The following is a 24,330-nucleotide window of genomic DNA, read 5'->3' as shown; positions in this document are numbered from 1 at the left end:
TTTAAAGGCTATATTTAGCAACTCAACTCCTGTCCCTTTTCCTTTGTGGACTTTTAAAAGAATTTCTGCCTGGGCTTATTTGTATTTACTTTTAAAAATCAATTTGTCCAATTCTCCATAATCATTTAACTCATTCTTTTAACTAAAATATTCTGTCAGACTATGTTGCATTTTTCTGGAAGTTAGACTTCTTGTTTAATCTTTGGTCATTTTTTTTGAGACTTTTAAAAAAATTAAAGTTACAGCAACTAGAAGGACATGCAGCTATGACATACAACTACCTACTGGGGCTTTGGGGGAAAAAAAATTAAAGTAACTATCAACTATCTGGATTTGAAATGTAGTTTCTGGAGCACAGCAATTTCTCAGAGATCCAAGTTATAACTGTTTACAACAGTGCTCTTGCTTTAAGAAAATCTGGTGTGTGAAAATTTACATCTGTACCTATTTAAAAAACTGAGGAATTGGAGCTGGCCTAGTGGCGTAGCGGCTAAGTTTGCACGCTCCGCTTCAGCAGCCCAGGATTCGCAGATTTGGATCCAGGGCTCCGCAGATTTGGATCCTGGGTTCGGACCTACACACCACTTATCAAGCCATGTTGTGGCGGCATCCCCTATAAAGTAGAGGAAAATGGGCATGGATGTTAGCTCAGAGCTAATCTTCCTCGAAAAAGAAACAAAACTGGGGAATAATATAAATATTCAGTCCATTAAATAACCACAAAATTTCTTAACGTAAAATCCTCATACTATGTTTCAGAAAACATTTATTATAAGTGGCAAGGTACACCTGTGCTAGAATTCCCCAATATGGATTTTTTTTTTTTAAAACCATGAATGCATCTTAAACTGTTCAGAGGTAGTAAAGATTAATCAAAGCAGTGTATTCATTACCTCAGAAATTGGCTGGTTTTAAATCTTTATATCAAAGGAAAATTGTGTTCCTAAAAATGTGTGATAAGATTTTTTAGCACAAAAATTCATACATAGCTGCTCATAGGTAACTAATGTCATTTTTGTTTTTATTTTTTAGAAGTCGAACTGAACCAGTGATGGGAACTTCAAAAGCAGTATGTAAAAACACAATCTCACACTTTTTCTACACATTGCTTTTACCTTTATAATGTAGCAGTGAAGTAAATCGTTTTAGAACTTACTATCCAACTGATCATAGTACATATTGTAAATAAAATGTATTTTGATGACAGCGCAGTTGAATATGGATATATGTGGCATAATTTGCACACTTATTTTGTAGAAATGGGTAATTTGTGCCCAAAAAACCCTGTTTCATATTAAATATGATAGTATTCTCCCTGTATGACACTGTGTTGTACAGTTAATGTATGATCCTTTTTAGATCGTGTAGGTTTTACACTAATGAACATGATAACATGTTCTACATCTGTCTGTCTATAGTTAGTATTTTGTATGTATGTACAGGCTGTTGTGTGCTTTTTGTTTCTTGCAATAAAAAAATGTTTGGAGTGTATATTTTGCCATTTTCACGTTGTATCGCTTAGTTTTGTTAGTTTTTTTTTTCTGCCTGATTGATGGCTTTGAAAAATGCGTTAGCAACATGCAAAGCTTATATTAAAGTTTGATGCTTTCTCCAAGTTCAGACACATCATAGAAAAGAGCTTTCCAGAGACCATTGATGCAGCTTAATTATTTAGTTTTGCTTTATTTGACAATTTTGAGCTCCTATTCTTTGTTTATGTCCATACTATATATAAAGTGAAACTTGAATTTGGGCTCCCCATGAGTATATAAATGTCTTGTTGATGATTTTATACAATTGAGTACATTGTTTTCAAATTTTAAATACAAAGTCTTCCACTTCTAGTCTGCTCAGTTGTCCAAATTAAAATATTTTCCTCTTTCTCATAAGACATTAAAATGCTGCATTAATTAATTGTAAGCTAATTGAAAGCTGTAGTTTATTGAAGGTAACTCCCCTTAACCCAGGGTAACATCTTAATTTTTATTATCACAAATCAACTTTAATTATGACACCATTTTGACTTTGAGCTCTTAAGTAAAAGGTAGCAGCATTCCTAAGTTGTGGGGTAAAACATCTGTTTCAGAACACAGGTCTGTAGTAATTGGGTTCTATAAACTTGATGGTTCTCTAAACATTTTACTACTCAGGCTTGATTTGTATATAATACATGATGTCTGAAATCTTCATTTAGAATTCAAGGGTATTGCTTGCTGTTTCACTTTATCCTTTTTAAATACTACTGATCTTTAATTGTGTATCAGGCATTTCACTAACCTTGGATCATTGGCTCTTAAACATGAAAACATAGAATATCTGAACTTTGGACTTGTTCTCTAAAGTATATGGCCTTCAGTTCTCATGCAACTAAATATAGTGATTCAAAGATCAAAACTCTTAGTGTTTTGGGTTTTTTTCCCCCTCTTTTGGAGTATATGGGTCTTTTTTTTTTTTTTTTTTTTTAAGCATATTGCTGTAAAAACTGTCCAAGTTTCTGTTTTGCTGGTGATTGGTTTAAAACTGATTTTTATGTATCCAAATGCTAGCACGAATTAGATTGACTATCCTGGTGACTGTAGTAGTTAATGTAACACATTTTGTATAAAGTACATTTTATATAGTATTTAAACTAATTCAGATGAAGTTTTATTTCTTGAAAACAGTTATTTCCTTTTTGTTTATTAGCATGTGTATAAACACAAATCACATGTTCATAAATAAAGTTAACATTCTTTTAGCCTTGTGTGTTCCCTGGCATGTCTGTATTACACTTATAAGAAGCAGTTTGGTTTATGCTTATTTAGGTTTCTCTTTTCTTTCTTTCTTTTTTTTTTTTTTTAATACTTTAAAAGTGGCTTTAATTTTTAGGTAGAATTATCTAAATTCGAGACATTAGATAGTTTAATATCCCCATCATTTATTTGCTGGGGGTACATTTGCTGACATTTAGGATGAGAGAGATATATTCATCAAGCATAATAGTGCCCATCTTAGGAAATTTAAGAATCACGTGTATTGTACACATTCACAAAAGCAAAATAAGAGTTGCTTAAACCAGATTTTTTAAATTCTAATCAGTAAAAGTATGTACATTTTTGGTAACTTAAGCCAACTCTAGTCAAGGATGGCTGTTTCTGTCTGTATTCCTCAGCTTTGTTTTATTTAGTCATCCTTCTATGTTGGTACTCCAGTGCTGGATGTTCTTCCTGCTAACTAAACATCAGAATTACATTTTGTAGGATCCTTTAATTTCAAGCAAGTATAGTGGACATAAAGGATTTCAGATTCTTGCTCCCAGATGCAAGACCACAAATTAGATGTGGGGAGGTGGCTTAATTTTAAGGTGTCTACAGTGTGCATCAGTTAGTTTTTTTGAAGACTACTTTTTTTTTAACATGGCAGATTTTTCTTAAGCATTAGTATCTGAGAGTTACTGTATTGATTGGTGTTTAGGACATATAAATTCCTTGTCATTTTTAAACCATTCCTTGTCAGTATTTTTTGCTTATTTCTTAGTACCTTGGTATATGTAGAAAACAATTGGTTGCCTTTGTAAATTGGTGGTAAATTTGACTTCCTTCTGGATTATAAGGTACTTAGGTGCTATACTGATTATTTGGTTGAAAAAAAGTGATTTAGATGCTATTGCATATCTGAAACCACTTTCAACTCAATAAATATATGATACTAATAACAAGTTGACAGAAAGCTAAAAAGAAAGGACAAGAAAGCCCAGCATAAGAACAAAAAGACAGTTATATCTTAAGTGTTAGGAGTGGGAAGAACCAAAAATGTTTTTTTTTATAGTTCCAGTGGTAAGAAAGTTAATATAACCAATTGCTTTCTTTCTAAGGACATGATCAGTATTCATCTTCTAGATAGTAATGGACTATTTCTTAAGGCTATTAATTTGTTTCATTGGTTAGAAACATAGTATAGATGATGATTGACAGCAATTTGTTCAGTTCTTGTTACTTAAATTCAGGTAATTCCTGGTTGGTGTAAAATGTAACCCTCTTGAAAATTGAATAGGTCAGAATTAATTCTGGATAAAAATAGGATATTTATTTATTTATTAAATTACCCCTTGAAATTAGTTCTTTAAGGAAAGAGTATTTCAAAGCTGGGCAAGAGTGAGAACCCATTGGTGGATTATATGGAATGTGGGATTAGTGCATTATGCACTCTACAGTCCCTCAATGTGGAGCTAAGAACCTTCTGTTTAAATATGCATCCCAGTAATAATATCCATCAAACTAACTTTTAAAACCCTAAGATATTTATAGGGTTTATTTTAAATTTAGCCATTATTTTTATTTACATTTATTGAATTCCTACGTGATGGGCATTGTGCTAAGAACTTCATATTGAAGCCAATTACATTTTTATTGAGGCTCTAAGTCATGCTGCTTTTATTTTAATATTCTTACTTCTCTGGAATACTTGAAAAATACCTGATGAAGACTCACTTCTTTGTTTTTTTTTCCTTTGATCCAGACATCTTTTTACATTCTTTCCATTTTAAACAAGAGTTCTGACCAATAATGCATGAGAAATTTATAACATGTTGAATAAGCAAACCACTTACTACATAGGAAGCTAATGTTTTTAAACTTCTTTTTCTCCACATGGTAAAGTCCATCCTCATATATAACAGCTCTGTTTGCCCTTGCCCTGGGGTACTTTTTGTTTCTCCATTTTTGGCTTTAACATCTTTGAGCTGATGAAGTTGTGGTTTCTTTGGCAAGAAGCTATTGTTACTTTATCTGGGAGAATAAACAAATTTATTCAGACTGAGCAGTACAAAAAGAGATTAAACAGTAGCAATTATGTTGGAGCTGTTTTATTAAAGCAATTATCTGAGCCTTTAAAGAACTGCTTGTTTTTACAATGTTATATAAAGGCATTCCAGGAAGGTTAGAAAGATTCCTTATTCTCTCTTCTATAGTGCACATTGTCTTGAACATTATCAAATTTAGAGATCATTGATAGACACAGGACTCTAATTTAGTTTTAGTCACCAGTCCAAACAGATCTCCTATGGGATGTACTTTTCTTTACCCCATTTTTTCATTGTAATTGAGTCTCCCTCAACTATTATCCTTTATTACTGTATGTGAAATATGTAGAGAAGGATGAAGTAGGGTGAGTTACACTTGCAGCTTTAAAACAGAAAATAACATTCTTTAGAAAAGTTCTAAGAAAATGCCCAATATTTGAACATTAAGTGGCAGTAGGGACTAAATGATCACTTTCAGATGTTTTCAGTGTGGAACTTGAATGTGTGTTTAATTTTTTGTGAACAGATTGATGACTCTTCTGCATCTATTTCTCTGGCCCAGCTTACAAAGGTATATATATATATATTCTTGAAAATATAAATCTTTTTCTAACATTGTATTTTTTTAATGTGGAACAGTTGTTTTAAGAGAGGTTGGGGGAGGAGATATTTTGCAAAAACAGTGTGCATATTTTTACTATATCTGAAGAGTAGTTGTCATTTTGAGAAGATAGGGGGAGTATTCTGTCAGCCTCACCATAATGTTGGAGTATTATTCATCTTCAAGACAGAAGAAACACATGAAGCTGCACTTACTTGTTTTTTTCCCTCATACATTTTGTTTAATTATACATTGGAAAAGTAACAAAGTTCTGGAAAAATTCTCTGGTTTTGGCTGTAAATTATGTGGACTTTCTTTAAGCAGCCAAAATAGAAGCTTTCCTTTATATGGACGATTGCGTGATTATTTCTTGAATATTTGAATTGATCCTATGAAGGTCAGCATTTTAAATGTGATACAATTGTTTCTTTCTGCTATAGACTTGTAGTCTGTCTGCATTAGAAAAAGTTTTAAACAACCTAATTTGTTTGAACACAGACTACATGAATTGTGTAAATGTATAAAGCTGTTTGCAGGAATATACCAATGTGTATGTTTGGCAGAGGGCAAATTGTTACCTCCTGAAATTATTGTATATACCATGTTTGCTATAAGATTGCTTGCATTTTCTGCTCAACAATGTGTACCTTTTGTTTGGGAAAGCACTAGTGATGGATTACTTTTTAAGACAATAGATTTAGCTTGCAAATCATGCCTTTAAAAGAAAAAAGGCAAATATTGCAGAATAGGCAGATTTTTGAGGGCTAAGAAGGACGTTTTCTAGTTTTCCAAAAATCCTTTTTTCCATACTATCAGAAATGTAAAACCAAATTTAGCAACCAAGATTAATGAGTAGATAGGTTTTCCATTAGTGCTGTCCCTATCTTGTCCTTGGCGTTGTTTTAGATTGTGTCCTTTCCCCTAGAATGTATCCCCAAAAATGTCCAAGTAACAAATGCAGCTTTTTTAAGCTCCTGTTCTGGGAAAACTAAACATTAAAATTGATGATTATTAAAACATAAAATGGGCTAAAACCATCCTCTCATAATTTTCTAATGCGAAGTGGTTTAGCATAGAGTTAACATCTTTAGTGGTTTATAGTTCACTGTTTTAATTCTTATGTACTGTAAGGACCATATATGAGTTTTGGTCTATTCCTACCATTGTTTCTTTGTGGGAAGCAGTTGGGGAGTTTTGGAGGTTTGGGGGATTTTTTTTTTAATTATTTGTAAATTAATGTTTGGGTTCAAACAAATTAGTTGTTCAACATCTGTAATCCAGTTTTCTGTAAATGTTGCTGTTGTTCTAAGCTCTGTTAATGTTAAGCATTCTTTGTATATAAAATTACAATAAAATGTTAAAACTGGTTGCTTGTTTTGTGGATGAATGTAAAGATAAAACCCAATGAATGGCTGATATGAGTGCTAGATGATTGGAGATTCAAGTTACTAGGATTCACTCCCTTAGACCCTGCTTATATCTAGACTATTGTGTATAATACCTTAAAGATGAAGGTCATAAAGCTTTGGAGAGTTGCATTTAAAATTATGAACTCTCAATGCACATGCTTTACACTTAATTTGAAACTGACCCCACTACCTAAAGAGCCTTCTGGCTTCTAATATCTGTGCATAATATGTTTAGTTGTTTTACCCCCAACTTGTATAACCCCCAAGTTATAAGTATAAATTATAGTCTTCATGCTGTGACACTTGAATTGCTTTTTAAGGTTTAAAAATATCAAGTGTTTCTCTCCTTACTTAATCTCAGTTTTTAAACTCTTAGAGGAGTAGTATGGAAATCTTAACGTAAGGTACAAACAGGGTCTAAGGTTTGAGTGCCCCTAGAAAGACTTTGTTCAGCCCCGTGGACACTCAAACATCATGTAATGACCTAAGGAACTCCTAGTGCCTCTTCTAGGTTATACATGTAAATACTGTTTTTATGTAAGATTAGATACTGCTCTTTACAGGATGAGCGGTGTTGTCTTTGGCTGTGTGGTCTTAAATGTGTTTCTAATGTGTGTGTCAAATAATTACCTGTTAAACAGACTGCCAATCTGGCTGAAGCCAATGCTTCTGAAGAAGATAAAATTAAAGCAATGATGTCGCAATCTGGCCATGAATACGACCCAATCAAGTAAGTTCATAAATACTTTATACTAATAGGTACTTTGGGGTGGGTCTCCCCCCCAGTCAAAAGCATTATTTTTTCAAGTCTTTGTGTACATGTAATTTTTTTTTCTCTTTCAGTTACATGAAGAAACCTCTAGGTCCACCACCTCCATCTTATACCTGTTTTCGTTGTGGTAAACCTGGCCATTATATTAAGAATTGCCCAACAAATGGGGTAAGTGCAAAGCAGAAAGTACACCTTATATTTCTTACAGTTATTTCTTAGCCATCTTATTTTTCTTGGTAAATACTGCCTTCTCTATTACAATGGCAAGTGAGCACAGCCTCTGGAGCCAAATTGCTCGGCTTCAAAGCCTGGCTGTGTCACTTAATAGCGGAGTGAACTTGGGCAAGTTACTTGATTTCTCCAAGCCTGTTATTTCTTCTCTGTGAAATGGAGATGGTAATAGTACTTACCTCACTTAGCTGTTGTGAGGATTAAATGAGATCATATATGTAAAACACTACAAATAATATAACCAGTTAGTAAGCACTGCGTATTAGCTAATATTAAATAAAAGTAACTGCTTTTTCTCTTCCTTCGCCCTCCTTTCCCCTCCAAGCAGGATAAGAACTTTGAATCTGGTCCTAGGATTAAAAAGAGCACTGGAATTCCCAGAAGTTTTATGATGGAAGTGAAAGATCCTAACATGAAAGGTGCAATGCTTACCAACACTGGAAAATATGCAATACCAACTATAGATGCGTAAGTATTCAAATTAGGTATGACCCGTGGAGACTACAGTCAGTCCAGTTTATAGTGTTTTATTTAATCTTGGGCTTGTAACATGGCTACTTGGATTCCTTGTGAACATTGTATATCGAGACTATTAGTGTCCGCATGTTGCATTTCTGTGTTAAGAATGAGGCTGCAGTCTGCTCCATTTAAAGCAAATTTAAAATGTATTTGGGGATTTTTGTTATCACTGAGTGCCACTTGCCTTGTAGTCTTCTAATTTTTTCTTTTTCTGTCATTCCCTGGTTTCTTCCTCATTCACATACGTACTCCCACATAGTCTTATATGCTATTTGCATTTTTTAAGTGAACAAGACAAATATCTTAATCATTTTGAGAAACAAGAGGCTTAAGAATAAAAGTTCTGCAAGATGTCAGGGCAAGTTTAAGTGCCAAGAATAAATGAAATACTGAGGTATCTTGAATAAGTTTAGATATACTGTGTGAGTCTTAAGGATCTAAAGTATGGTTTATTTTGTAAACCACTAGTTTGGATCACCTATAGCTATGCAAGCTATACCTTAATGCTTATTTTTAATGTATTTTCAGATTTTAATTTGTGAGCTGATTTATTAATGTCATGGATGGACATAACCTAGTGGTGTAGTTCAACTAGATAACTTCCCATTTTATCTGCTCTTATTAATATATTTAATTACCTTTCTGCTTACCTTCAAGAGTTGTGAATTCACATAATATACAATACAATATTAAGTGTTCCTTTGGACTATGGTTCTCTAACTTTATTGTGCATAGAATCTCTTGCAAGAGTGTGTTAAATGATCTGGGTGCCCTGCCCCCGGTTTTTGATTTAGAGTTTATGTGATAAGACTCTGATTCTGCATTTTTAACAAGACCTCCAGGAGATTACAAGATTAGGGGATCCTCACGACATAACCTTGAGAAATATCAACTTAGAGAATAGATGTCAGTGTTCTCAATGACAAAAAAAAATTGTGTATAAGAACACAGTTTTCCTCAACTTCATGCTATATTGTTGAAATGTAGTGTAGTGAGCAAGTGAGGACCATGAAAATGGCTATGCTATGGAATGATACTGAAAAGATCTAGTGTTTCGTGGTATGTACTTTAGTAAATACGGTGTTGTAGTTTTCAGGTAACAATGTTTCCTAAACTCCCAACCCTGCTCACTTTCTCAACTTCACCCCCATCTATTTTTTATCTGTCACCATCCTGTGTGGTTCATGTTAGAGTAGTCTGTTGTTATGCTGTTTCTAATTCAGACATTTCATACGTGCTTCCAAACAACTTTAGGTTGAAATTGATGATTTTTACAGACACGATTTAAGAGCAGACCGCTTCATCTTAATATAATATAAAAATATATAGAAGTAAAAGTATTCAAATAGAAATTTGTGTTGGAAAAATTAACATCACCTGTGAACCCTAATAATTAATTTCATTGCTTTTGAATGCTGAAATACAAAAGCCCCTTTGTGCCGAACACACAGCAAATACTGGGGAAAATGGGATCCCAAATATTTTAAATGAAACTTTCACCCTCTCCACTAACACCACTGATAAGCAACTCAGACTCTTCTTCTGTTTCTTTTTCTATCCTCTGTTCTCTTCTTTTTTTTTTTTTTTTTTTTTTTTTTTCCTTTTCTCTCTTTTGGGCAGTGGGAGACTCCTCTTTCACAAATTGGGAACAATGGGGCATAAGCAAATTGATACTTATTTCTGGAATCGTGGTGATGTCTGTGGAGCAACTGCAACACAAATAACACACCTAAGGTACCCTCCTCTGTCCAGCTGAGAGTCTTCCATTTTCAGCCTTGAGATAGACACACTCTGTTCCTGAAGGAAATTTGAAGGATTTCTCTAGGAATTCCTGTTTTACAAGTTTGCCTGATTACAGAGGCGATGGGAGTGTTGGAAGCAGTGGTGATGAGTCTGAGAATAGCGTATTTTGTTTTTTAATTTTTAATATATTTAATATCCAACATTTCTGCAAAATGCCTTTCTATGAAAAATGGACCCAAAATGTCTAATGAGGTGTTACTTTATATTTTTGTAACACATATTCTAATCATTTAAATCGTTAATATTTCTTAATTGACTGTAAATAGATTATTCTCTCTTTGAAAATACTAATTATAAGTAGACCACTGGTTTTGAAGTCTGATTCTGGCTATTAATTATTTGTGTGGTTGGCAACATAATATTTCTCTTGAACTATCCCCCTTAATAGTGTAATATCAGTACCAATTTTAGTTTCCCATATTATGGCATTTACTCTAATACCTTCACAGCTTTTGGGGAATGTTAGACTGTGGAGGGGAAATCTCCTTGGCCCTCCCGCTTCCCTCCAGGAAACATGGTAGGTTAGAGAATATTGTGATTAGGGTGTTGTCATGTCTTAAGGTCAAATTCTATCTCTGCCACTTAAATAAAAACTTTGTGGGACTGAATGTGTGGCACTGAACTTGAACTCTCTGGCCCTCAGTTCTTAGAGTTATGGATTCTAAGATCCTTTTAACTTCTGTAGCATTTCTTTGTTTCTTTTGGTTATACTGTTGAGGATTTTGTTTTATGTCTTGTTGTTTAGGGGGAGGATGTTCGTAACTGCTACCTTATTCTAGAAGGCATTACACTTGTATAAACTAATTTGGCATTTTACTGAATTATAAGTTCTCATTATGGCATAGTAGAAAAAATAAATGTCTTGGAAGTACTTTGCCTTCTTAACAATGTTAAGACGCTAAAACCTTCTTTTACAGAGAAGCATATGCAATTGGGAAGAAAGAAAAACCACCTTTCTTACCAGAGGAACCGTCTTCTTCTTCAGAAGAAGATGATCCTATCCCAGATGAATTGTTGTGTCTCATCTGCAAAGATATTATGACTGATGCTGTTGTCATTCCCTGCTGTGGAAACAGTTATTGTGATGAATGTAAGAAATGTTGAACCTTCGAAGACGTATGTTTTAGAATATGTGTATTTGCTTGGAAAGGCCCTTAGCAACATTGTGTATTTTCATAATAAAATATGAAATGTTGATAATTGATAAGTTTATCAATGAGCATTTAATAGCAATAACTATTTTTGTTGCTACACTTTTTTTTTTTTAAACAACAGCCTCTTTGTCCTTTTGAATATTAGAATTGACCACCTTCTGTACCCTCATTAGGGTGACTATACTGAGCTTTTATAAAATGTAGAATTTTTGTTTCCTGTATGTTTTGAATGATATACAATATTTTTAAAACCTTTCAGTCCTCAGATATTCTGAAAGTATGTTTAAATGGTACCTAAATCCCTTTCGTAGATTGTGAAAAATAGCTTATTCTACAATAATTAAATGTAATGAGAACTATTCTCTGTAAACATATTACCCAGCCTTTAGCACGTGGTTACTTGTGACTTTTTTTCTGATTATTTATATTAGCACTTGGGTTTTTTCTGCCACTTACCTAAGTTTGTCCCTTTTTACCCAAATGAAAATGGTGTCGTCTGAAAATTTCATTGCTCAATCCTACTCTGACCTTTTTCATTTCTAAAGATAGTTTTAGAATATAAATCATTTTGGGGCTTCTTCAGTGAAGATCAAAGTCAAGAAGAGGTCACTTAAGACCTTGAATTTAACAAATTACTTCTTATTACTGGACTTTTTACTACACTAACGTATAATCAGTGAATCTATAATTTAGTGTTATTCCTACCTATTGTGCTATAGATGTCTCTGATTTCCTTGCCTGTATACTGCTTCCATTTTTTATAATGCCCTTTTCTTGTGATGCTTTTTTAAAAACTCTATGTTAGCTCTGTAAAGTTTTTGTCTCTTTCTAAACTATCTCCTATTTCTAATTTTTTTCCTATAATATTCCAACTGCTAGCTAAACAGAGAGAATAGTATTTGAGAAAGAGTGCTTTTTCTCTCAATTTAAATGTTTGTTTAAATTTAATGTCCATGACTTCTGTTTTTAAGGTAGAGAGACATTAGAGCAGAAAGGAGTGTTATCAGGCAAGAGATTTTACCTTTAAGTTTCTTAATGTAAGAATAGAAATGATTAGCGATGTGTGCTTGGAAAACAGTAACGTAACTGAACAGACGTAAGCTGTCTTTTTAGTTCATTCCCTAAACACTGAGTTTTTACTATGCTTTTATTAATATTGAAAATCTTATACATAGGTATAAGAACAGCGCTCCTGGAATCAGATGAACATACATGTCCAACATGTCATCAAAATGATGTCTCTCCTGATGCTTTAATTGCTAATAAATTCTTACGACAGGTAGCTATCTTTGTATCTCTTTTATGGAAAAAAACCTTTTTAATATTTTAATTGATTTAACTGTACTTGAGTAAATAAAATACTACATTATGTTTTTCTGCTTTTTTATGTTTGCTGTCTGTAGGCTGTTAATAATTTCAAAAATGAAACTGGTTATACAAAAAGACTACGAAAACAGTTACCCCCACCACCACCCCCAATACCACCTCCGAGACCACTCATTCAGCGGAACCTACAACCTCTGATGAGATCTCCAATATCAAGACAACAAGATCCTTTGATGATTCCAGTAACATCTTCATCAACTCACCCAGCTCCTTCTTTATCTTCATTAACTTCTAGTCAGTCTTCCTTGGCCCCTCCTGTGCCTGGAAATCCATCTTCTGTCCCAGCTCCTGTACCTGATATAACTGCAACGGTCTCCATATCAGTCCATTCAGAAAAATCGGATGTACCTTTCCGGTAAGTATACATTTCTCACTGTTAGAAAACAAGGTCAGTGATGTAGTTTTTTATTGTTGTATGCTCAATATTTGTTTTGGTGACCTGCAGTATGTATCATCCTTGTGGACTGCTGTGCTCAGTAACATTGGTGACTTGAAAGAAATGACTTAGTCTTATTGGAGAACAGGCATTCATAATGAAGGAGATTCATTTGGCAAATGGTTAAGCATCCCAAGGTCAGAAACTATACAAGTTGCCGACAACCCCTGTTAAACGTTGAATCATATACTATAACAGCTCTGCAGTTCAGAGGGAGAATTTGCTTGTGATCATAATGATGATATTGGAAAAGAGTAGATTGAACCAGAACTAAGAACAATTGGGATAGGTAGAGAAGAGGGGATAAAACATAGGTAGAGGTAGAGAGGTCAGGAATAATAATCGTTTTGGAGCATAATTACATAGGAGAGTAGTGAAAACTAACTCATCTTACCACTTCAGAGGTGAAAGGGAGCTTTGACTATGTAGTCCAGTGGCTCATAAATTCTTAAAAAAATCAGCCAGCTTTTAAAAGATAGATGCCAGGGGTCTATTCCAAATGTACTGAAGCAAAATCTTTAGGAGTGGGACCTTCACATGTCTATTTAAGAAATCTCACTGATCTAGTTATTCTTTTGTTTGGTTAATAGTGGGAATAAGGCCAGAGAGTTCATTAGCTTATCCAAGATTACCCCTTTGACTTAGTGGTAGAGTTGGAAGTAGAATTGACTCTTAATCCTGTAGTTTTTTTGTCCCACACTTTGATTTTCTTCTTTTTTTAAACATTAGTATTCTTACAACTTAACTGATTTCTATTATATCTGTCATAGATAGTACTTCTTAAAGAGGTTTCTTCTTTTTACTTTTCACTTAAATATGAAGAATTCTCCAAAAGTCCAATCCTTTCTCACTTTCCTTGAAAGTTTTCATCATCTTTGATTTAACTCTTCTTAATGGAGGTGATGGATAAACAGAGTTAGTAACAAGATGTAATTTTTACTCTTGATCCTCCATTTCTGATGACTTTTTAATGTATTATAAATTACATTGTTTTCTAGGGATTCTGATAATAAATTATTGCCAGCTGCAGCCCTTGCATCAGATCATTCAAAGGGAACCTCTTCAATTGCAATTACTGCTCTTATGGAAGAGAAAGTAAGTTTTACTGGCTTTTAAATTTGGAGATCTTTTTTATAGTAGAGTTTTTTGGGGTTTTGTTTTCAATTTTTTTTTTACTTTTTTTTCACTATTCTTTTTGTCTGTGTTTTTTCCTAAAGGGTTACCAGGTGCCTGTACTTGGAACCCCCTCTTTGCTCGGACAGTCATTATTGCATGGACAGTTGATCCCCACAACTGGTGAGTAAAATCATTTTGGTTTGCACTTTTTTTCCTTTAGAAGATAATTTTAACTTTATTTAACATGGAATTTTATACTTACTGTTTTTGTGTGTTTTTTTTGTTTCCAAGGTCCAGTAAGAATAAATACTGCTCGTCCAGGTGGTGGTCGACCAGGTTGGGAACAGTAAGTATATGTTCAAAATAATCTTCAGATGATTGCTTTCGAACTAGATAATGGAAATTACAAACTAGGCAATATGTTGAATCTTTTTTATTGTAAACCCCTCTTATATGCCATGTTAACATAATTTTTATGTAAAATGTCACCAATTCAAGATTATATGAAGAATTATTTTCTAAAAGAATGAGTGATTCTTTTCTAAAATAGTAAAATATAAAATTTTATAAATTTTTTACTTTTACGTCTTAACAAATGGTGATCTTGACAGGATCTCAGTTAATGAATGGATAAGAATTACTTGAAAGTTTATTTTAAATACTGAATCACTTATCGTAATAGATTAAAGTTTTTCCTATCCTTAATTTGGATGTTCAAAATTTGATTTGAGCAAATAAACACATATTAAGATTAAAGTCTGCCAAACACAAAATTTCTCATTTTGAAGAGTCTATTAATGAAATTTTATTGCATATTAAAATCTATAGGATATGATTTTCTGCCCTGAAATACAAAGAACTTTGATCTTCTCTATAGGATGTTTGATGGCATTAAAAATTGGTAGATTTATTTATTTATTATCTTTCTATTTATACAATCATTACTATTTATATAATACATATAAACGGGCTTATGTATTTGTATAAACTGGCTTCTTTTCTAAAACTTTGATCTTTTTGTTTAAAAGATAAATCAAATTTCTTATAGAAAAAGTATGTTAAATGAGAGACTAGCAAAATATATCAGTAGAAAGAACACAGGATTTGGAAACAGGTAGAGCTGGGTTTGAATCCCAGCTCCTCTGTTTGCTAGCTGCCTGACAGTGGGCATGTGGTTTTACTTCTCAGCCTCCATTTCCTCATCTGTGAGATTGGAATGGTGCTACTTACCTCACATGTAAAATGCCTTCATAGTGCCCAGCAGATGAAAGCTCTTTTCCCTTTTCTATAACAGTAAATTCACAGAGTAACTTATAGAAAGCTAATTAAAACATATTATTACATAAAATAATTTATATTGAGGTTTAATTATTGTTACAATACAGTTAATCAGAAAAAAATAATTCCTTTCAAGTAAATGTAATGCTTGCTCATATCTCCTTTACCTGGAACAGGTGTAAGAATCAGGATCAGGGAGTAGGAAAACGTTTTCGGAACAGTTAAAATAGGTGGCTTGGGGCCAGCCCCGTGGCTTAGCAGTTAAGTGCGCACGCTCCGCTACTGGCGTCCTGGGTTCGGATCCCAGGTGCGCACCAACACACCACTTCTCTGGCCATGCTGAGGCCGAGTCCCACATATAGCAACTAGAAGGATGTGCAACTATCTACTGGGGCTTTGGGGAAAAAAGAGGAGGAGGATTGGCAATAGATGTTAGCTCAGAGCCGGTCTTCCTCAGCAAAAAGAGGAGGATTAGCATGGATGTTAGCTCAGGGCTGATCTTCCTCACAAAAAAAAAATAAATAAAATAGGTAGCTTAAAGTCTGCACATTAAAAGGTCATGTATTATACTCAAACTATATTTTATCTTTCTTTCCACACAGTTCTAACAAGCTTGGATATCTGGTTTCTCCACCACAGCAAATTAGAAGAGGGGAGAGGAGCTGCTACAGGTAGGCTTGCTAAAAATTTTGAAAAACTGGTGACGCCCTGAAAAATATAACGCAAAGAAATTAAAACACAGCAGTGGTGGTAGGGGGTGGGGGGAGGTCATTTGGTTTATGCTTATCTCACTTAAGTCCTTAGTAGTTGCCCTTAAGAGGCCTAGAAAAGAATAGATAACATTTAGTATTTTAAATAATGGTTTTTAAGGCTACATCTTTAATATTCCTTCCCAATGACTACCTTCTCCCTGTCAGCATACAGCAGAATAACTTGGCTTATATTTACTCTTTTGAGGGTAGAAGGAAGTCATTAAGGCCCAGACAATATTTAAGGTGTCAGTTTAAGATGAAAGTTAACCAGTTCAGCTCCCGAGTGGGAAGAATTGCATGTATTTCTCTTGTAGACTCAATTGTCCCGATTTTCTCCCACCTTCTTTTTTTCCAAAAGAAGAGATGAGGAGATTATTAGTGGCTCTTGCCCTAGAAGAGCAACAAGATTAACAAGCCATGTTAATCTAAGAAGTAAGCTATAGGTCTTGCTATTTAGGTTGTACTTGCCATCAGAGTAGTAAAAGGGCCTCCAAATTAAATTTTTTTGTGTGTGTGTGAGGAAGATCAGCCCTGAGCTAACATTCATGCTAATCCTCCTCTTTTTGCTGAGGAAGACCAGCTCTGAGCTAACATCTATTGCCAATCCTCCTCCTTTTTTTTTTCCCCCAAAGCCCCAGTAGATAGTTGTGAGTCATAGTTGCACATCCTTCTAGTTGCTGCTATATGTGGGATGCAGCCTCAGCATGGCCGGAGAGGCGGTGGATTGGTGCGCGCCGGGTATCCGAACCCAGGCCGCCAGTAGCGGAGCGCACGCACTTAACTGCTAAGCCACGGGGCCGGCCCCAAATTAACTTTTGTTATAACAAGAATATTAAGGGTATCTTCTGGTGTTCCACTGAGAATTGCTAAGCTTATGAAAGTTAGCTACTACTTTGTTACTAGATCATGTGTTAATAGAAGATAGTACTTACTAATTCAGGCTCTCTGAAAAGAAGCTTAAATCTAAACCCCTTCTACTGCTGTTGTGTGCCAGTTGCCTATAATTTAAAGAACCTTGAGCTTAACAGAAATAAACCTACTCTTTCAAATAAGCCACTCTTTCTTTGATGAGGCCCAACAAACTTGGCCAACCTTGTTGATTTTATGTAACCCTTTGAGAGAAAACATCGAGATTTTCTATTGTTAATTACAGATGTTAAAACTAGTATTTATTCTACTTTGAATGGTCTTTACTGACTTTCTCCCTCAAAAAGGAAATTACAGGAAGTAGTTTTTCTTCATGTAAACTTTTGGTCTTGGAACACATTTTGGGAAGAACTAGATCACAGAGGCATTAACCTGTCAGTTCCTTTAAACAACAGATTAGGAAGTAATGAGATAACTGTGGAGTGATACTCAATCTGAACTTCACAAAAGAAAACTTTAAAATATAGCATCTCCATATAGAGAAGGCCCTATAAACTTATATCATCTCAGTCCCTAACAGGCCTTAAAAATTAGTTTTGTTTTAGAGTTACTTTTACACATAAATTTTGTGTTCTTATTTGAATAGTTGATTCTATTCCACTGTTTCTAAGCTTGAAAATAATTATGGTTAGAAAAGACAAGCTTACTTGTCTCAGATGATTTTAGTTTGAAGGAATAATATCTTGGAATTTATTTCTCCAGAAGTATAAACCGTGGACGGCATCACAGCGAAAGATCACAGAGAACTCAAGGCCCGTCACTACCAGCAACTCCAGTTTTTGTACCTGTCCCACCCCCTCCTTTGTATCCACCTCCTCCCCATACACTTCCTCTCCCTCCAGGTGTTCCTCCACCACAGTTTTCTCCTCAGTTTCCTCCTGGCCAGCCACCACCTGCTGGGTATAGTGTCCCTCCTCCAGGGTTTCCTCCAGCTCCGGCCAATTTATCAACACCTTGGGTATCATCAGGAGTGCAGACAGCTCATTCAAATACCATCCCAACAACACAAGCACCACCTTTGTCCAGGGAAGAATTCTATAGAGAGCAACGACGACTAAAAGAAGAGTAAGTGTTTTAATTTGAAATTATCATACACTTTCATTTTCCGGTGTAACATTAAATAGGTATCTTTGGAAACGTTTTCCAGTGTTTCCAGTTAGTACAAGAAAAATCACCTAAAAATTAAACCAAAGCCATACAAGCAACTTCCTGAGGGATACCTAGTTATTTATAGTTTTAAAGTGGAAAACTAATGGCAATTTCATTCATTTCATTCATGATCTAATTACATTTGTCTTGTTAGTCTTCTTAAATGGTTTTTGTTAACTTTCACTCTTTAACTTTATTTTACTAGGGAAAAGAAAAAGTCCAAGCTAGATGAGTTTACAAATGATTTTGCTAAGGAATTGATGGAATACAAAAAGATTCAAAAGGAGCGTAGGCGCTCATTTTCCAGGTTAGTGTTTTGCAAGCCTTCACAACAGAATTACAAATGGGACTTTGAATATCCAGGGATTAGCTATGGATATAAATAACACTGCACTTATGGAATTTTCTGATTCGGTCTAGGTTTATAGAAATGGAGATCTAGCTTATTTCCCAATATCTGTTTATTGAAATAATGTCTCAATGTAAATTCTATTGTGTAGAATTAGCAGTTATGGGGATTAAATTGCCCTTGTCCCTCGAAGTTATTTATAATGTGAAATAATTGGGAAATGTTTGTGGCAGGAAAGAAATAGGGAAATAGCCAAAGAACATTTCTGAGGACCCTTTTACCCAAGGCTACAGCTTCTTGCTGGAACATTAACCTGTGTAATTATAAAGTAGTGGTAGAATACAAATTGCTTTATTGATAGAAAAACTGAATTATAAAAATTCCCTGGAAGTTTGTTTAAAAGACTTTTAAGCTTACACTTGAAATGTGCTTCCTTTTAAAGCTAGACTATTGGCCAATATAGGACAAAAAAAAATTACTTCTACTTAATCAGATAGGAAGTAAAATTTAAATTTAATTGGAATTTCGTTTAATGTTAAGTTAATTAGCTCATACAACTCACGGTACGTTAACGCACTTCACTCTAATTGTTGAGATTCTACTTTTGTTTTGTAAGAAGTGATTGCTCTGATCTTTGTGTACTTTATTCCATCCCAATAGAGGTTACTGTGCCTCTTTAATCATCTCAGATGAAACTTGATATAAAGAAAGAAGTAACCGTGAGGAGAGCAAGATAAAATCTGAGAGTCTGTATTTTATTTTGTATATATTTCTCAACTGTCAACTATTGTTTTGTTTTTGTTTTTAGGTCTAAATCTCCCTATAGTGGTTCATCATATTCAAGAAGTTCATATACTTATTCTAAATCAAGATCTGGTTCAACACGTTCACGTTCTTATTCTCGATCATTTAGCCGCTCACACTCTCGTTCCTATTCACGATCACCTCCGTATCCCAGAAGAGGCAGAGGCAAGAGTCGAAATTACCGTTCACGGTCTAGATCTCATGGATATCATCGATCTAGGTCAAGGTCACCCCCATATAGACGATACCATTCACGATCAAGATCTCCTCAAGCATTTAGGGGACAATCTCCCAATAAACGTAATGTACCTCAAGGGGAAACAGAACGTGAATATTTTAATAGATACAGAGAAGTTCCACCGCCTTATGACATGAAAGCTTATTATGGGAGAAGTGTTGACTTTAGAGACCCATTTGAAAAAGAGCGTTATCGAGAATGGGAGAGAAAATACAGAGAGTGGTATGAAAAATATTATAAAGGTTTTGCTACTGGAGCACAGCCTAGACCATCAGCAAATAGAGAGAACTTTTCTCCAGAGAGATTTTTACCGCTTAATATCAGGAATTCTCCCTTCACAAGAGGCCGCAGAGAAGATTATTCCGGTGGACAAAGTCATAGAAGTCGAAACATAGGTGGTAACTATCCAGAAAAGCTTTCAACAAGAGACAGTCACAATCAGAAGGATAATACAAAGTCAAAAGAGAAGGAGAGTGAAAATGCTCCAGGAGATGGTAAAGGAAATAAACATAAGAAACATAGAAAAAGAAGAAAGGGGGAAGAAAGTGAAGGCTTTCTGAACCCAGAGTTATTAGAAACTTCTAGGAAATCAAGAGAACCTACAAGCGGTGAAGAAAGTAAAACAGACTCATTGTTTGTTCTCCCAAGTAGAGATGATGCTACACCTGTTAGAGATGAACCAATGGATGCAGAATCCATCACTTTTAAGTCAGTGTCTGAAAAAGACAAGAGAGAAAAAGATAAACCAAAAGCAAAAGGTGACAAGACCAAACGGAAAAATGATGGATCTGCTGCGTCCAAAAAAGAAAATGTTGTAAAACCTACTAAAGGACCCCCAGAAAAACTAGATGGAGAGCGTGAAAAATCTCCTCGATCTGAACCTCCGCTTAAAAAAGCCAAAGAGGAGACTCCAAAGACTGACAGTGGTAAATCATCATCTTCCTCTCAAAAAGATGAAAAGGTCGTTGGTACCCCCAGAAAAGCTCACTCTAAGTCAGCAAAAGAACACCAAGAGACAAAACCAGTCAAAGAGGAAAAAGTGAAGAAGGACTATTCCAAAGACGTCAAATCAGAAAAGCTAACTAATAAGGAAGAAAAGGCCAAGAAGCCTAATGAGAAAAGTAAGCCACTTGATAGCAAGGGAGAAAAAAGAAAACGAAAAACTGAAGAAAAAGGTGTAGATAAAGATTTTGAATCATCTTCAATGAAAATCTCTAAAGTAGAAGTAAGTGAAGTGGTGAAACCATCACCAAAGCGCAAAATGGAACCTGATGTTGAAAAGATGGATAGGACCCCTGAAAAAGACAAGATTTCATCATCAGCTGCCCCAGCCAAAAAAATCAAGCTCAACAGAGAAACTGGTAAAAAACTTGGAAGTACAGAAAATATATCTAACACAAAAGAACCCTCTGAAAAATTGGAGTCAACATCTAGCAAAGTGAAGCAAGAAAAAGTCAAAGGAAAGGTCAGACGAAAAGTAACTGGAGCTGAAGGATCCAGCTCCACTCTTGTGGATTATACCAGGTATCTGATCATGGGTGGGGTGAGTGGATGTTTGCTTTGGGAAAGAATTTCCTTTAATTTTATCCATGCTTGTACTTTTTATTAAAGTGGAATATGTAACTAAGAATGTACTGATGTTGGGAGTTAGGCTGATTTACTCTTATCTTTAAAGAAAGGAATCGTTAGATATCAGGTTAAAAGTAGATTTTGAGGGTGAACCACATTTGTTTTTATACAATCCTATACTTAAATCATTTATATCTCTATTAAGCAGAATAATTGGCTTTTGAAAGTTAGCACATTTATCATGTTTAAGGTAGCCTTTTTATATTTATCAACATTTAATATTAGTAAATTTTTCATTAATTAAAAATATTTTTATTCTTTTTAGTACAAGCTCAACAGGAGGCAGTCCTGTGCGGAAATCTGAAGAAAAAACAGATACAAAGCGAACTGTCGTTAAAACTATGGAAGAATATAATAATGACAATACAGCTCCTGCTGAAGATGTTATTATTATGATTCAGGTTCCTCAATCCAAATGGGATAAAGATGACTTTGAATCTGAAGAAGAAGATGTTAAATCCACGCAGCCTATATCAAGTGTAGGAAAACCTACCAGTGTTATAAAAAATGTCAGCACTAAACCGTCAAATACGGTCAAGTATACTGAAAAAGAAAGTGAGCCATCAGAGAAAATTCAGAAACTCACCAAGGAAGTGAGCCATGAAATTATACAGCATGAGGTCAAAAGTTCAAAAAACTCTGCATCTAGTGAAAAAGGGAAAACCAAAGATAGAGATCATTCACTGTTGGAAAAGGAAAACCCTGAAAAGAGGAAGAACAGCACTCAGCCAGAGAAAGATAGTAATTTGGACCGTCTGAATGAACAAGGAAATTTTAAAAGTCTGTCTCAGTCTTCCAAAGAGACCAGAACTTCAGATAAGCATGATTCCACTCGAGGTTCCTCAAATAAAGACTTCACTCCCAATAGAGACAAAAAAAATGACTATGACAACAGAGAGTATTCAAGTTCCAAACGTAGAGATGAAAGAAATGAATTAACAAGAAGAAAAGACTCTCCTTCTGGGAGTAAAGATTCTGCACTAGGACAGAAAACTAAGCCAAGGGAGGAGAGAGATTTGCCTAAAAAAGGAACGGGAGATTCCAAAAAAAGTAGTTCTAGTCCCCCAAGAGACAAAAAACCACCTCAAGATCACAAAGCCGTTTATGATACTAAACGCTCAAGTGAAGAGACAAAATCTGTGGATAAAAATCCTTGTAAGGATCGTGAGAAACATATATTAGAAACAAGGAACAATAAAGAGTCAAATGGCAATAAATTACTTCATATACTTAACCCACCAGACCCACAGATTGAAAAAGAGCAAGTTGCTGGGCAGATTGACAAGAATACTATCAAGCCTAAACCCCAGTTAAGTCACTCCTCTCGACTTTCTTCTGATTTGACTAGAGAAACGGATGAAGCTGCTTTTGAACCAGACTATAATGAAAGTGACAGTGAAAGCAATGTATCTGTAAAAGAGGAGGACACTTCAGGAAAAATTTCTAAGGAACTGAAAGATAAAGTAATGGAGAAAACAAAAGAGAGCGTGGACACTGCCGCAGCAGTCAGCCAAGTAGGCATAAACAGGAGCCAGAGTCAAAGTAGTCCCAGTGTTAGCCCAAGTAGAAGTCATAGCCCTTCTGGAAGCCAAACTCGAAGCCACAGTAGCAGTGCCAGCTCTGCAGAAAGTCAGGACAGCAAGAAGAAGAAGAAGAAGAAGGAAAAGAAAAAACACAAGAAACATAAAAAACATAAGAAGCATAAGAAGCATGCAGGCACTGAAGCAGAATTGGAAAAAAGCCAAAAACACAAACACAAGAAAAAGAAGTCAAAGAAGAACAAAGATAAAGAAAAAGAGAAGGAGAAAGATGACCAAAAAGTGAAATCTGTCCCTGTGTAAAAGGACAGATTTTAAAAATTGACTTAATTACTAAGTCATCTGTATTAAATTTTGTTATAATGTAAAGAGATTCAAGCCTTGTAAATAATGATATGGAAGACCCGTGCTGCACTTAAAATATTGCTGCTTGATTATTTGATTTTTACATCAGAGCTTTATAACACGAACTTTTGTACAGAATTGTGAGTTGTGACCATGTAACATGAGAGGTTTTGCTAGGGCCTATTATTTTTAACCACCATGAATTAGTTGGGGTGGAGTTTACTGTACTGTGAAATTTTCACATTTGAATTTTTTTAATTGCCTGGCAAAAGCTGATATCAGTTCTAAAATATCAGCAGAATGATTTGCTGAATTCATTACAACCCCGTTATGTCACTTTTTGATTACAATAAAAGTTTTCAGTAAACTTTTCAAATGTTGAATATTCGCGTTATTTGAAGAAAGTAGTGTCATGTTTCTTCCCCTTTCCATTTCCCTATTTAAAATATCTATTGAGCTTTTAATATAAGCTGAACTGAATATAAAAATGCTAAAGTAAACATACAAGATACACTTAATCGGTGGGCTAGTAGTAGGTAGCCAGAAATAAGAAATCAGTATTAATTGGAGATCTGGTTGAATAAATTGAGAAGGGTCTTGAATATAATAATTAGAAGTTTGGACTTGAATTTCATAGATGAGGAATTATGATTTGTTTATGGCCATGTATTTTTCTTGAAACCCTGATAAATGAGTATTAAATTCCTTGATAAAGTACCAGCTAAAGAACACACACCAGTGAGCATCTGTGGCCTACCCAATCTTACCCAGTTGACAAAAGCAAGCAGTAATAGGTTCAGGAGCACTAGGTAAGAAGACGATGATGGATTTCCTTAATGACTGGTTCAAGAAGTGTAGTGTAGGCAATGAAATCTGTTGAAAGGATTTGGGGAATTAGGGTAAGAATAGTGTTTTAGAAACATGGCAGTATAAATAGGGATTAAGAAAACAATGGCTAGAAGGAGGGAAAGAGACCATTCTAGTCTGAGGTGATCCTAGATTATTTTGGCAGGGGGCATTGGACTGTGGTGGAAAAAGAGGAAAGGATTTATATTAGCGGCAACTTGCTTCTGTTAACTCTCCTTGCCTTGATTCAGTATTTCTAGAGTATGCA

At 34.8% G+C, this 24,330-nt stretch overlaps 1 protein-coding gene across 4 annotated transcripts in view; it reads left to right on the top strand.

Annotated features, from left to right (window-relative positions):
* The window catches only part of RBBP6 (RB binding protein 6, ubiquitin ligase), a 31,552-nt gene extending 7,960 nt beyond the window's left edge, over window positions 1-23,592 (top strand). Inside the window, exons 3-18 of one of the 4 annotated variants that reach the window (XM_058569836.1) lie at window positions 1,033-1,069; window positions 5,307-5,351; window positions 7,432-7,520; window positions 7,634-7,730; window positions 8,119-8,261; window positions 11,033-11,205; window positions 12,445-12,548; window positions 12,673-13,010; window positions 14,090-14,186; window positions 14,309-14,387; window positions 14,499-14,553; window positions 16,088-16,156; window positions 17,867-18,229; window positions 18,519-18,620; window positions 19,471-21,228; window positions 21,599-23,592. In XM_058569836.1, the coding sequence (XP_058425819.1) occupies window positions 1,033-1,069; window positions 5,307-5,351; window positions 7,432-7,520; window positions 7,634-7,730; window positions 8,119-8,261; window positions 11,033-11,205; window positions 12,445-12,548; window positions 12,673-13,010; window positions 14,090-14,186; window positions 14,309-14,387; window positions 14,499-14,553; window positions 16,088-16,156; window positions 17,867-18,229; window positions 18,519-18,620; window positions 19,471-21,228; window positions 21,599-23,174 (5,125 nt within the window). In that variant the 3' untranslated portion in view covers window positions 23,175-23,592. The remainder of the gene's footprint in view (window positions 1-1,032; window positions 1,070-5,306; window positions 5,352-7,431; window positions 7,521-7,633; window positions 7,731-8,118; window positions 8,262-11,032; window positions 11,206-12,444; window positions 12,549-12,672; window positions 13,011-14,089; window positions 14,187-14,308; window positions 14,388-14,498; window positions 14,554-16,087; window positions 16,157-17,866; window positions 18,230-18,518; window positions 18,621-19,470; window positions 21,229-21,598) is intronic. The other 3 variants (XM_058569837.1, XM_058569838.1, XM_058569839.1) reach the window with 3 other exon arrangements.
* The last annotated feature ends 738 nt before the right edge of the window (window positions 23,593-24,330 follow it).

Source organism: Diceros bicornis, chromosome 26, assembly GCF_020826845.1.
Source record: "Diceros bicornis minor isolate mBicDic1 chromosome 26, mDicBic1.mat.cur, whole genome shotgun sequence".
NCBI classification, from domain to species: domain Eukaryota; kingdom Metazoa; phylum Chordata; class Mammalia; order Perissodactyla; family Rhinocerotidae; genus Diceros; species Diceros bicornis.
The sequence above is the reverse complement of the archived record's forward strand: the minus strand, read 5'-3'. Positions and strand labels throughout refer to the sequence as shown.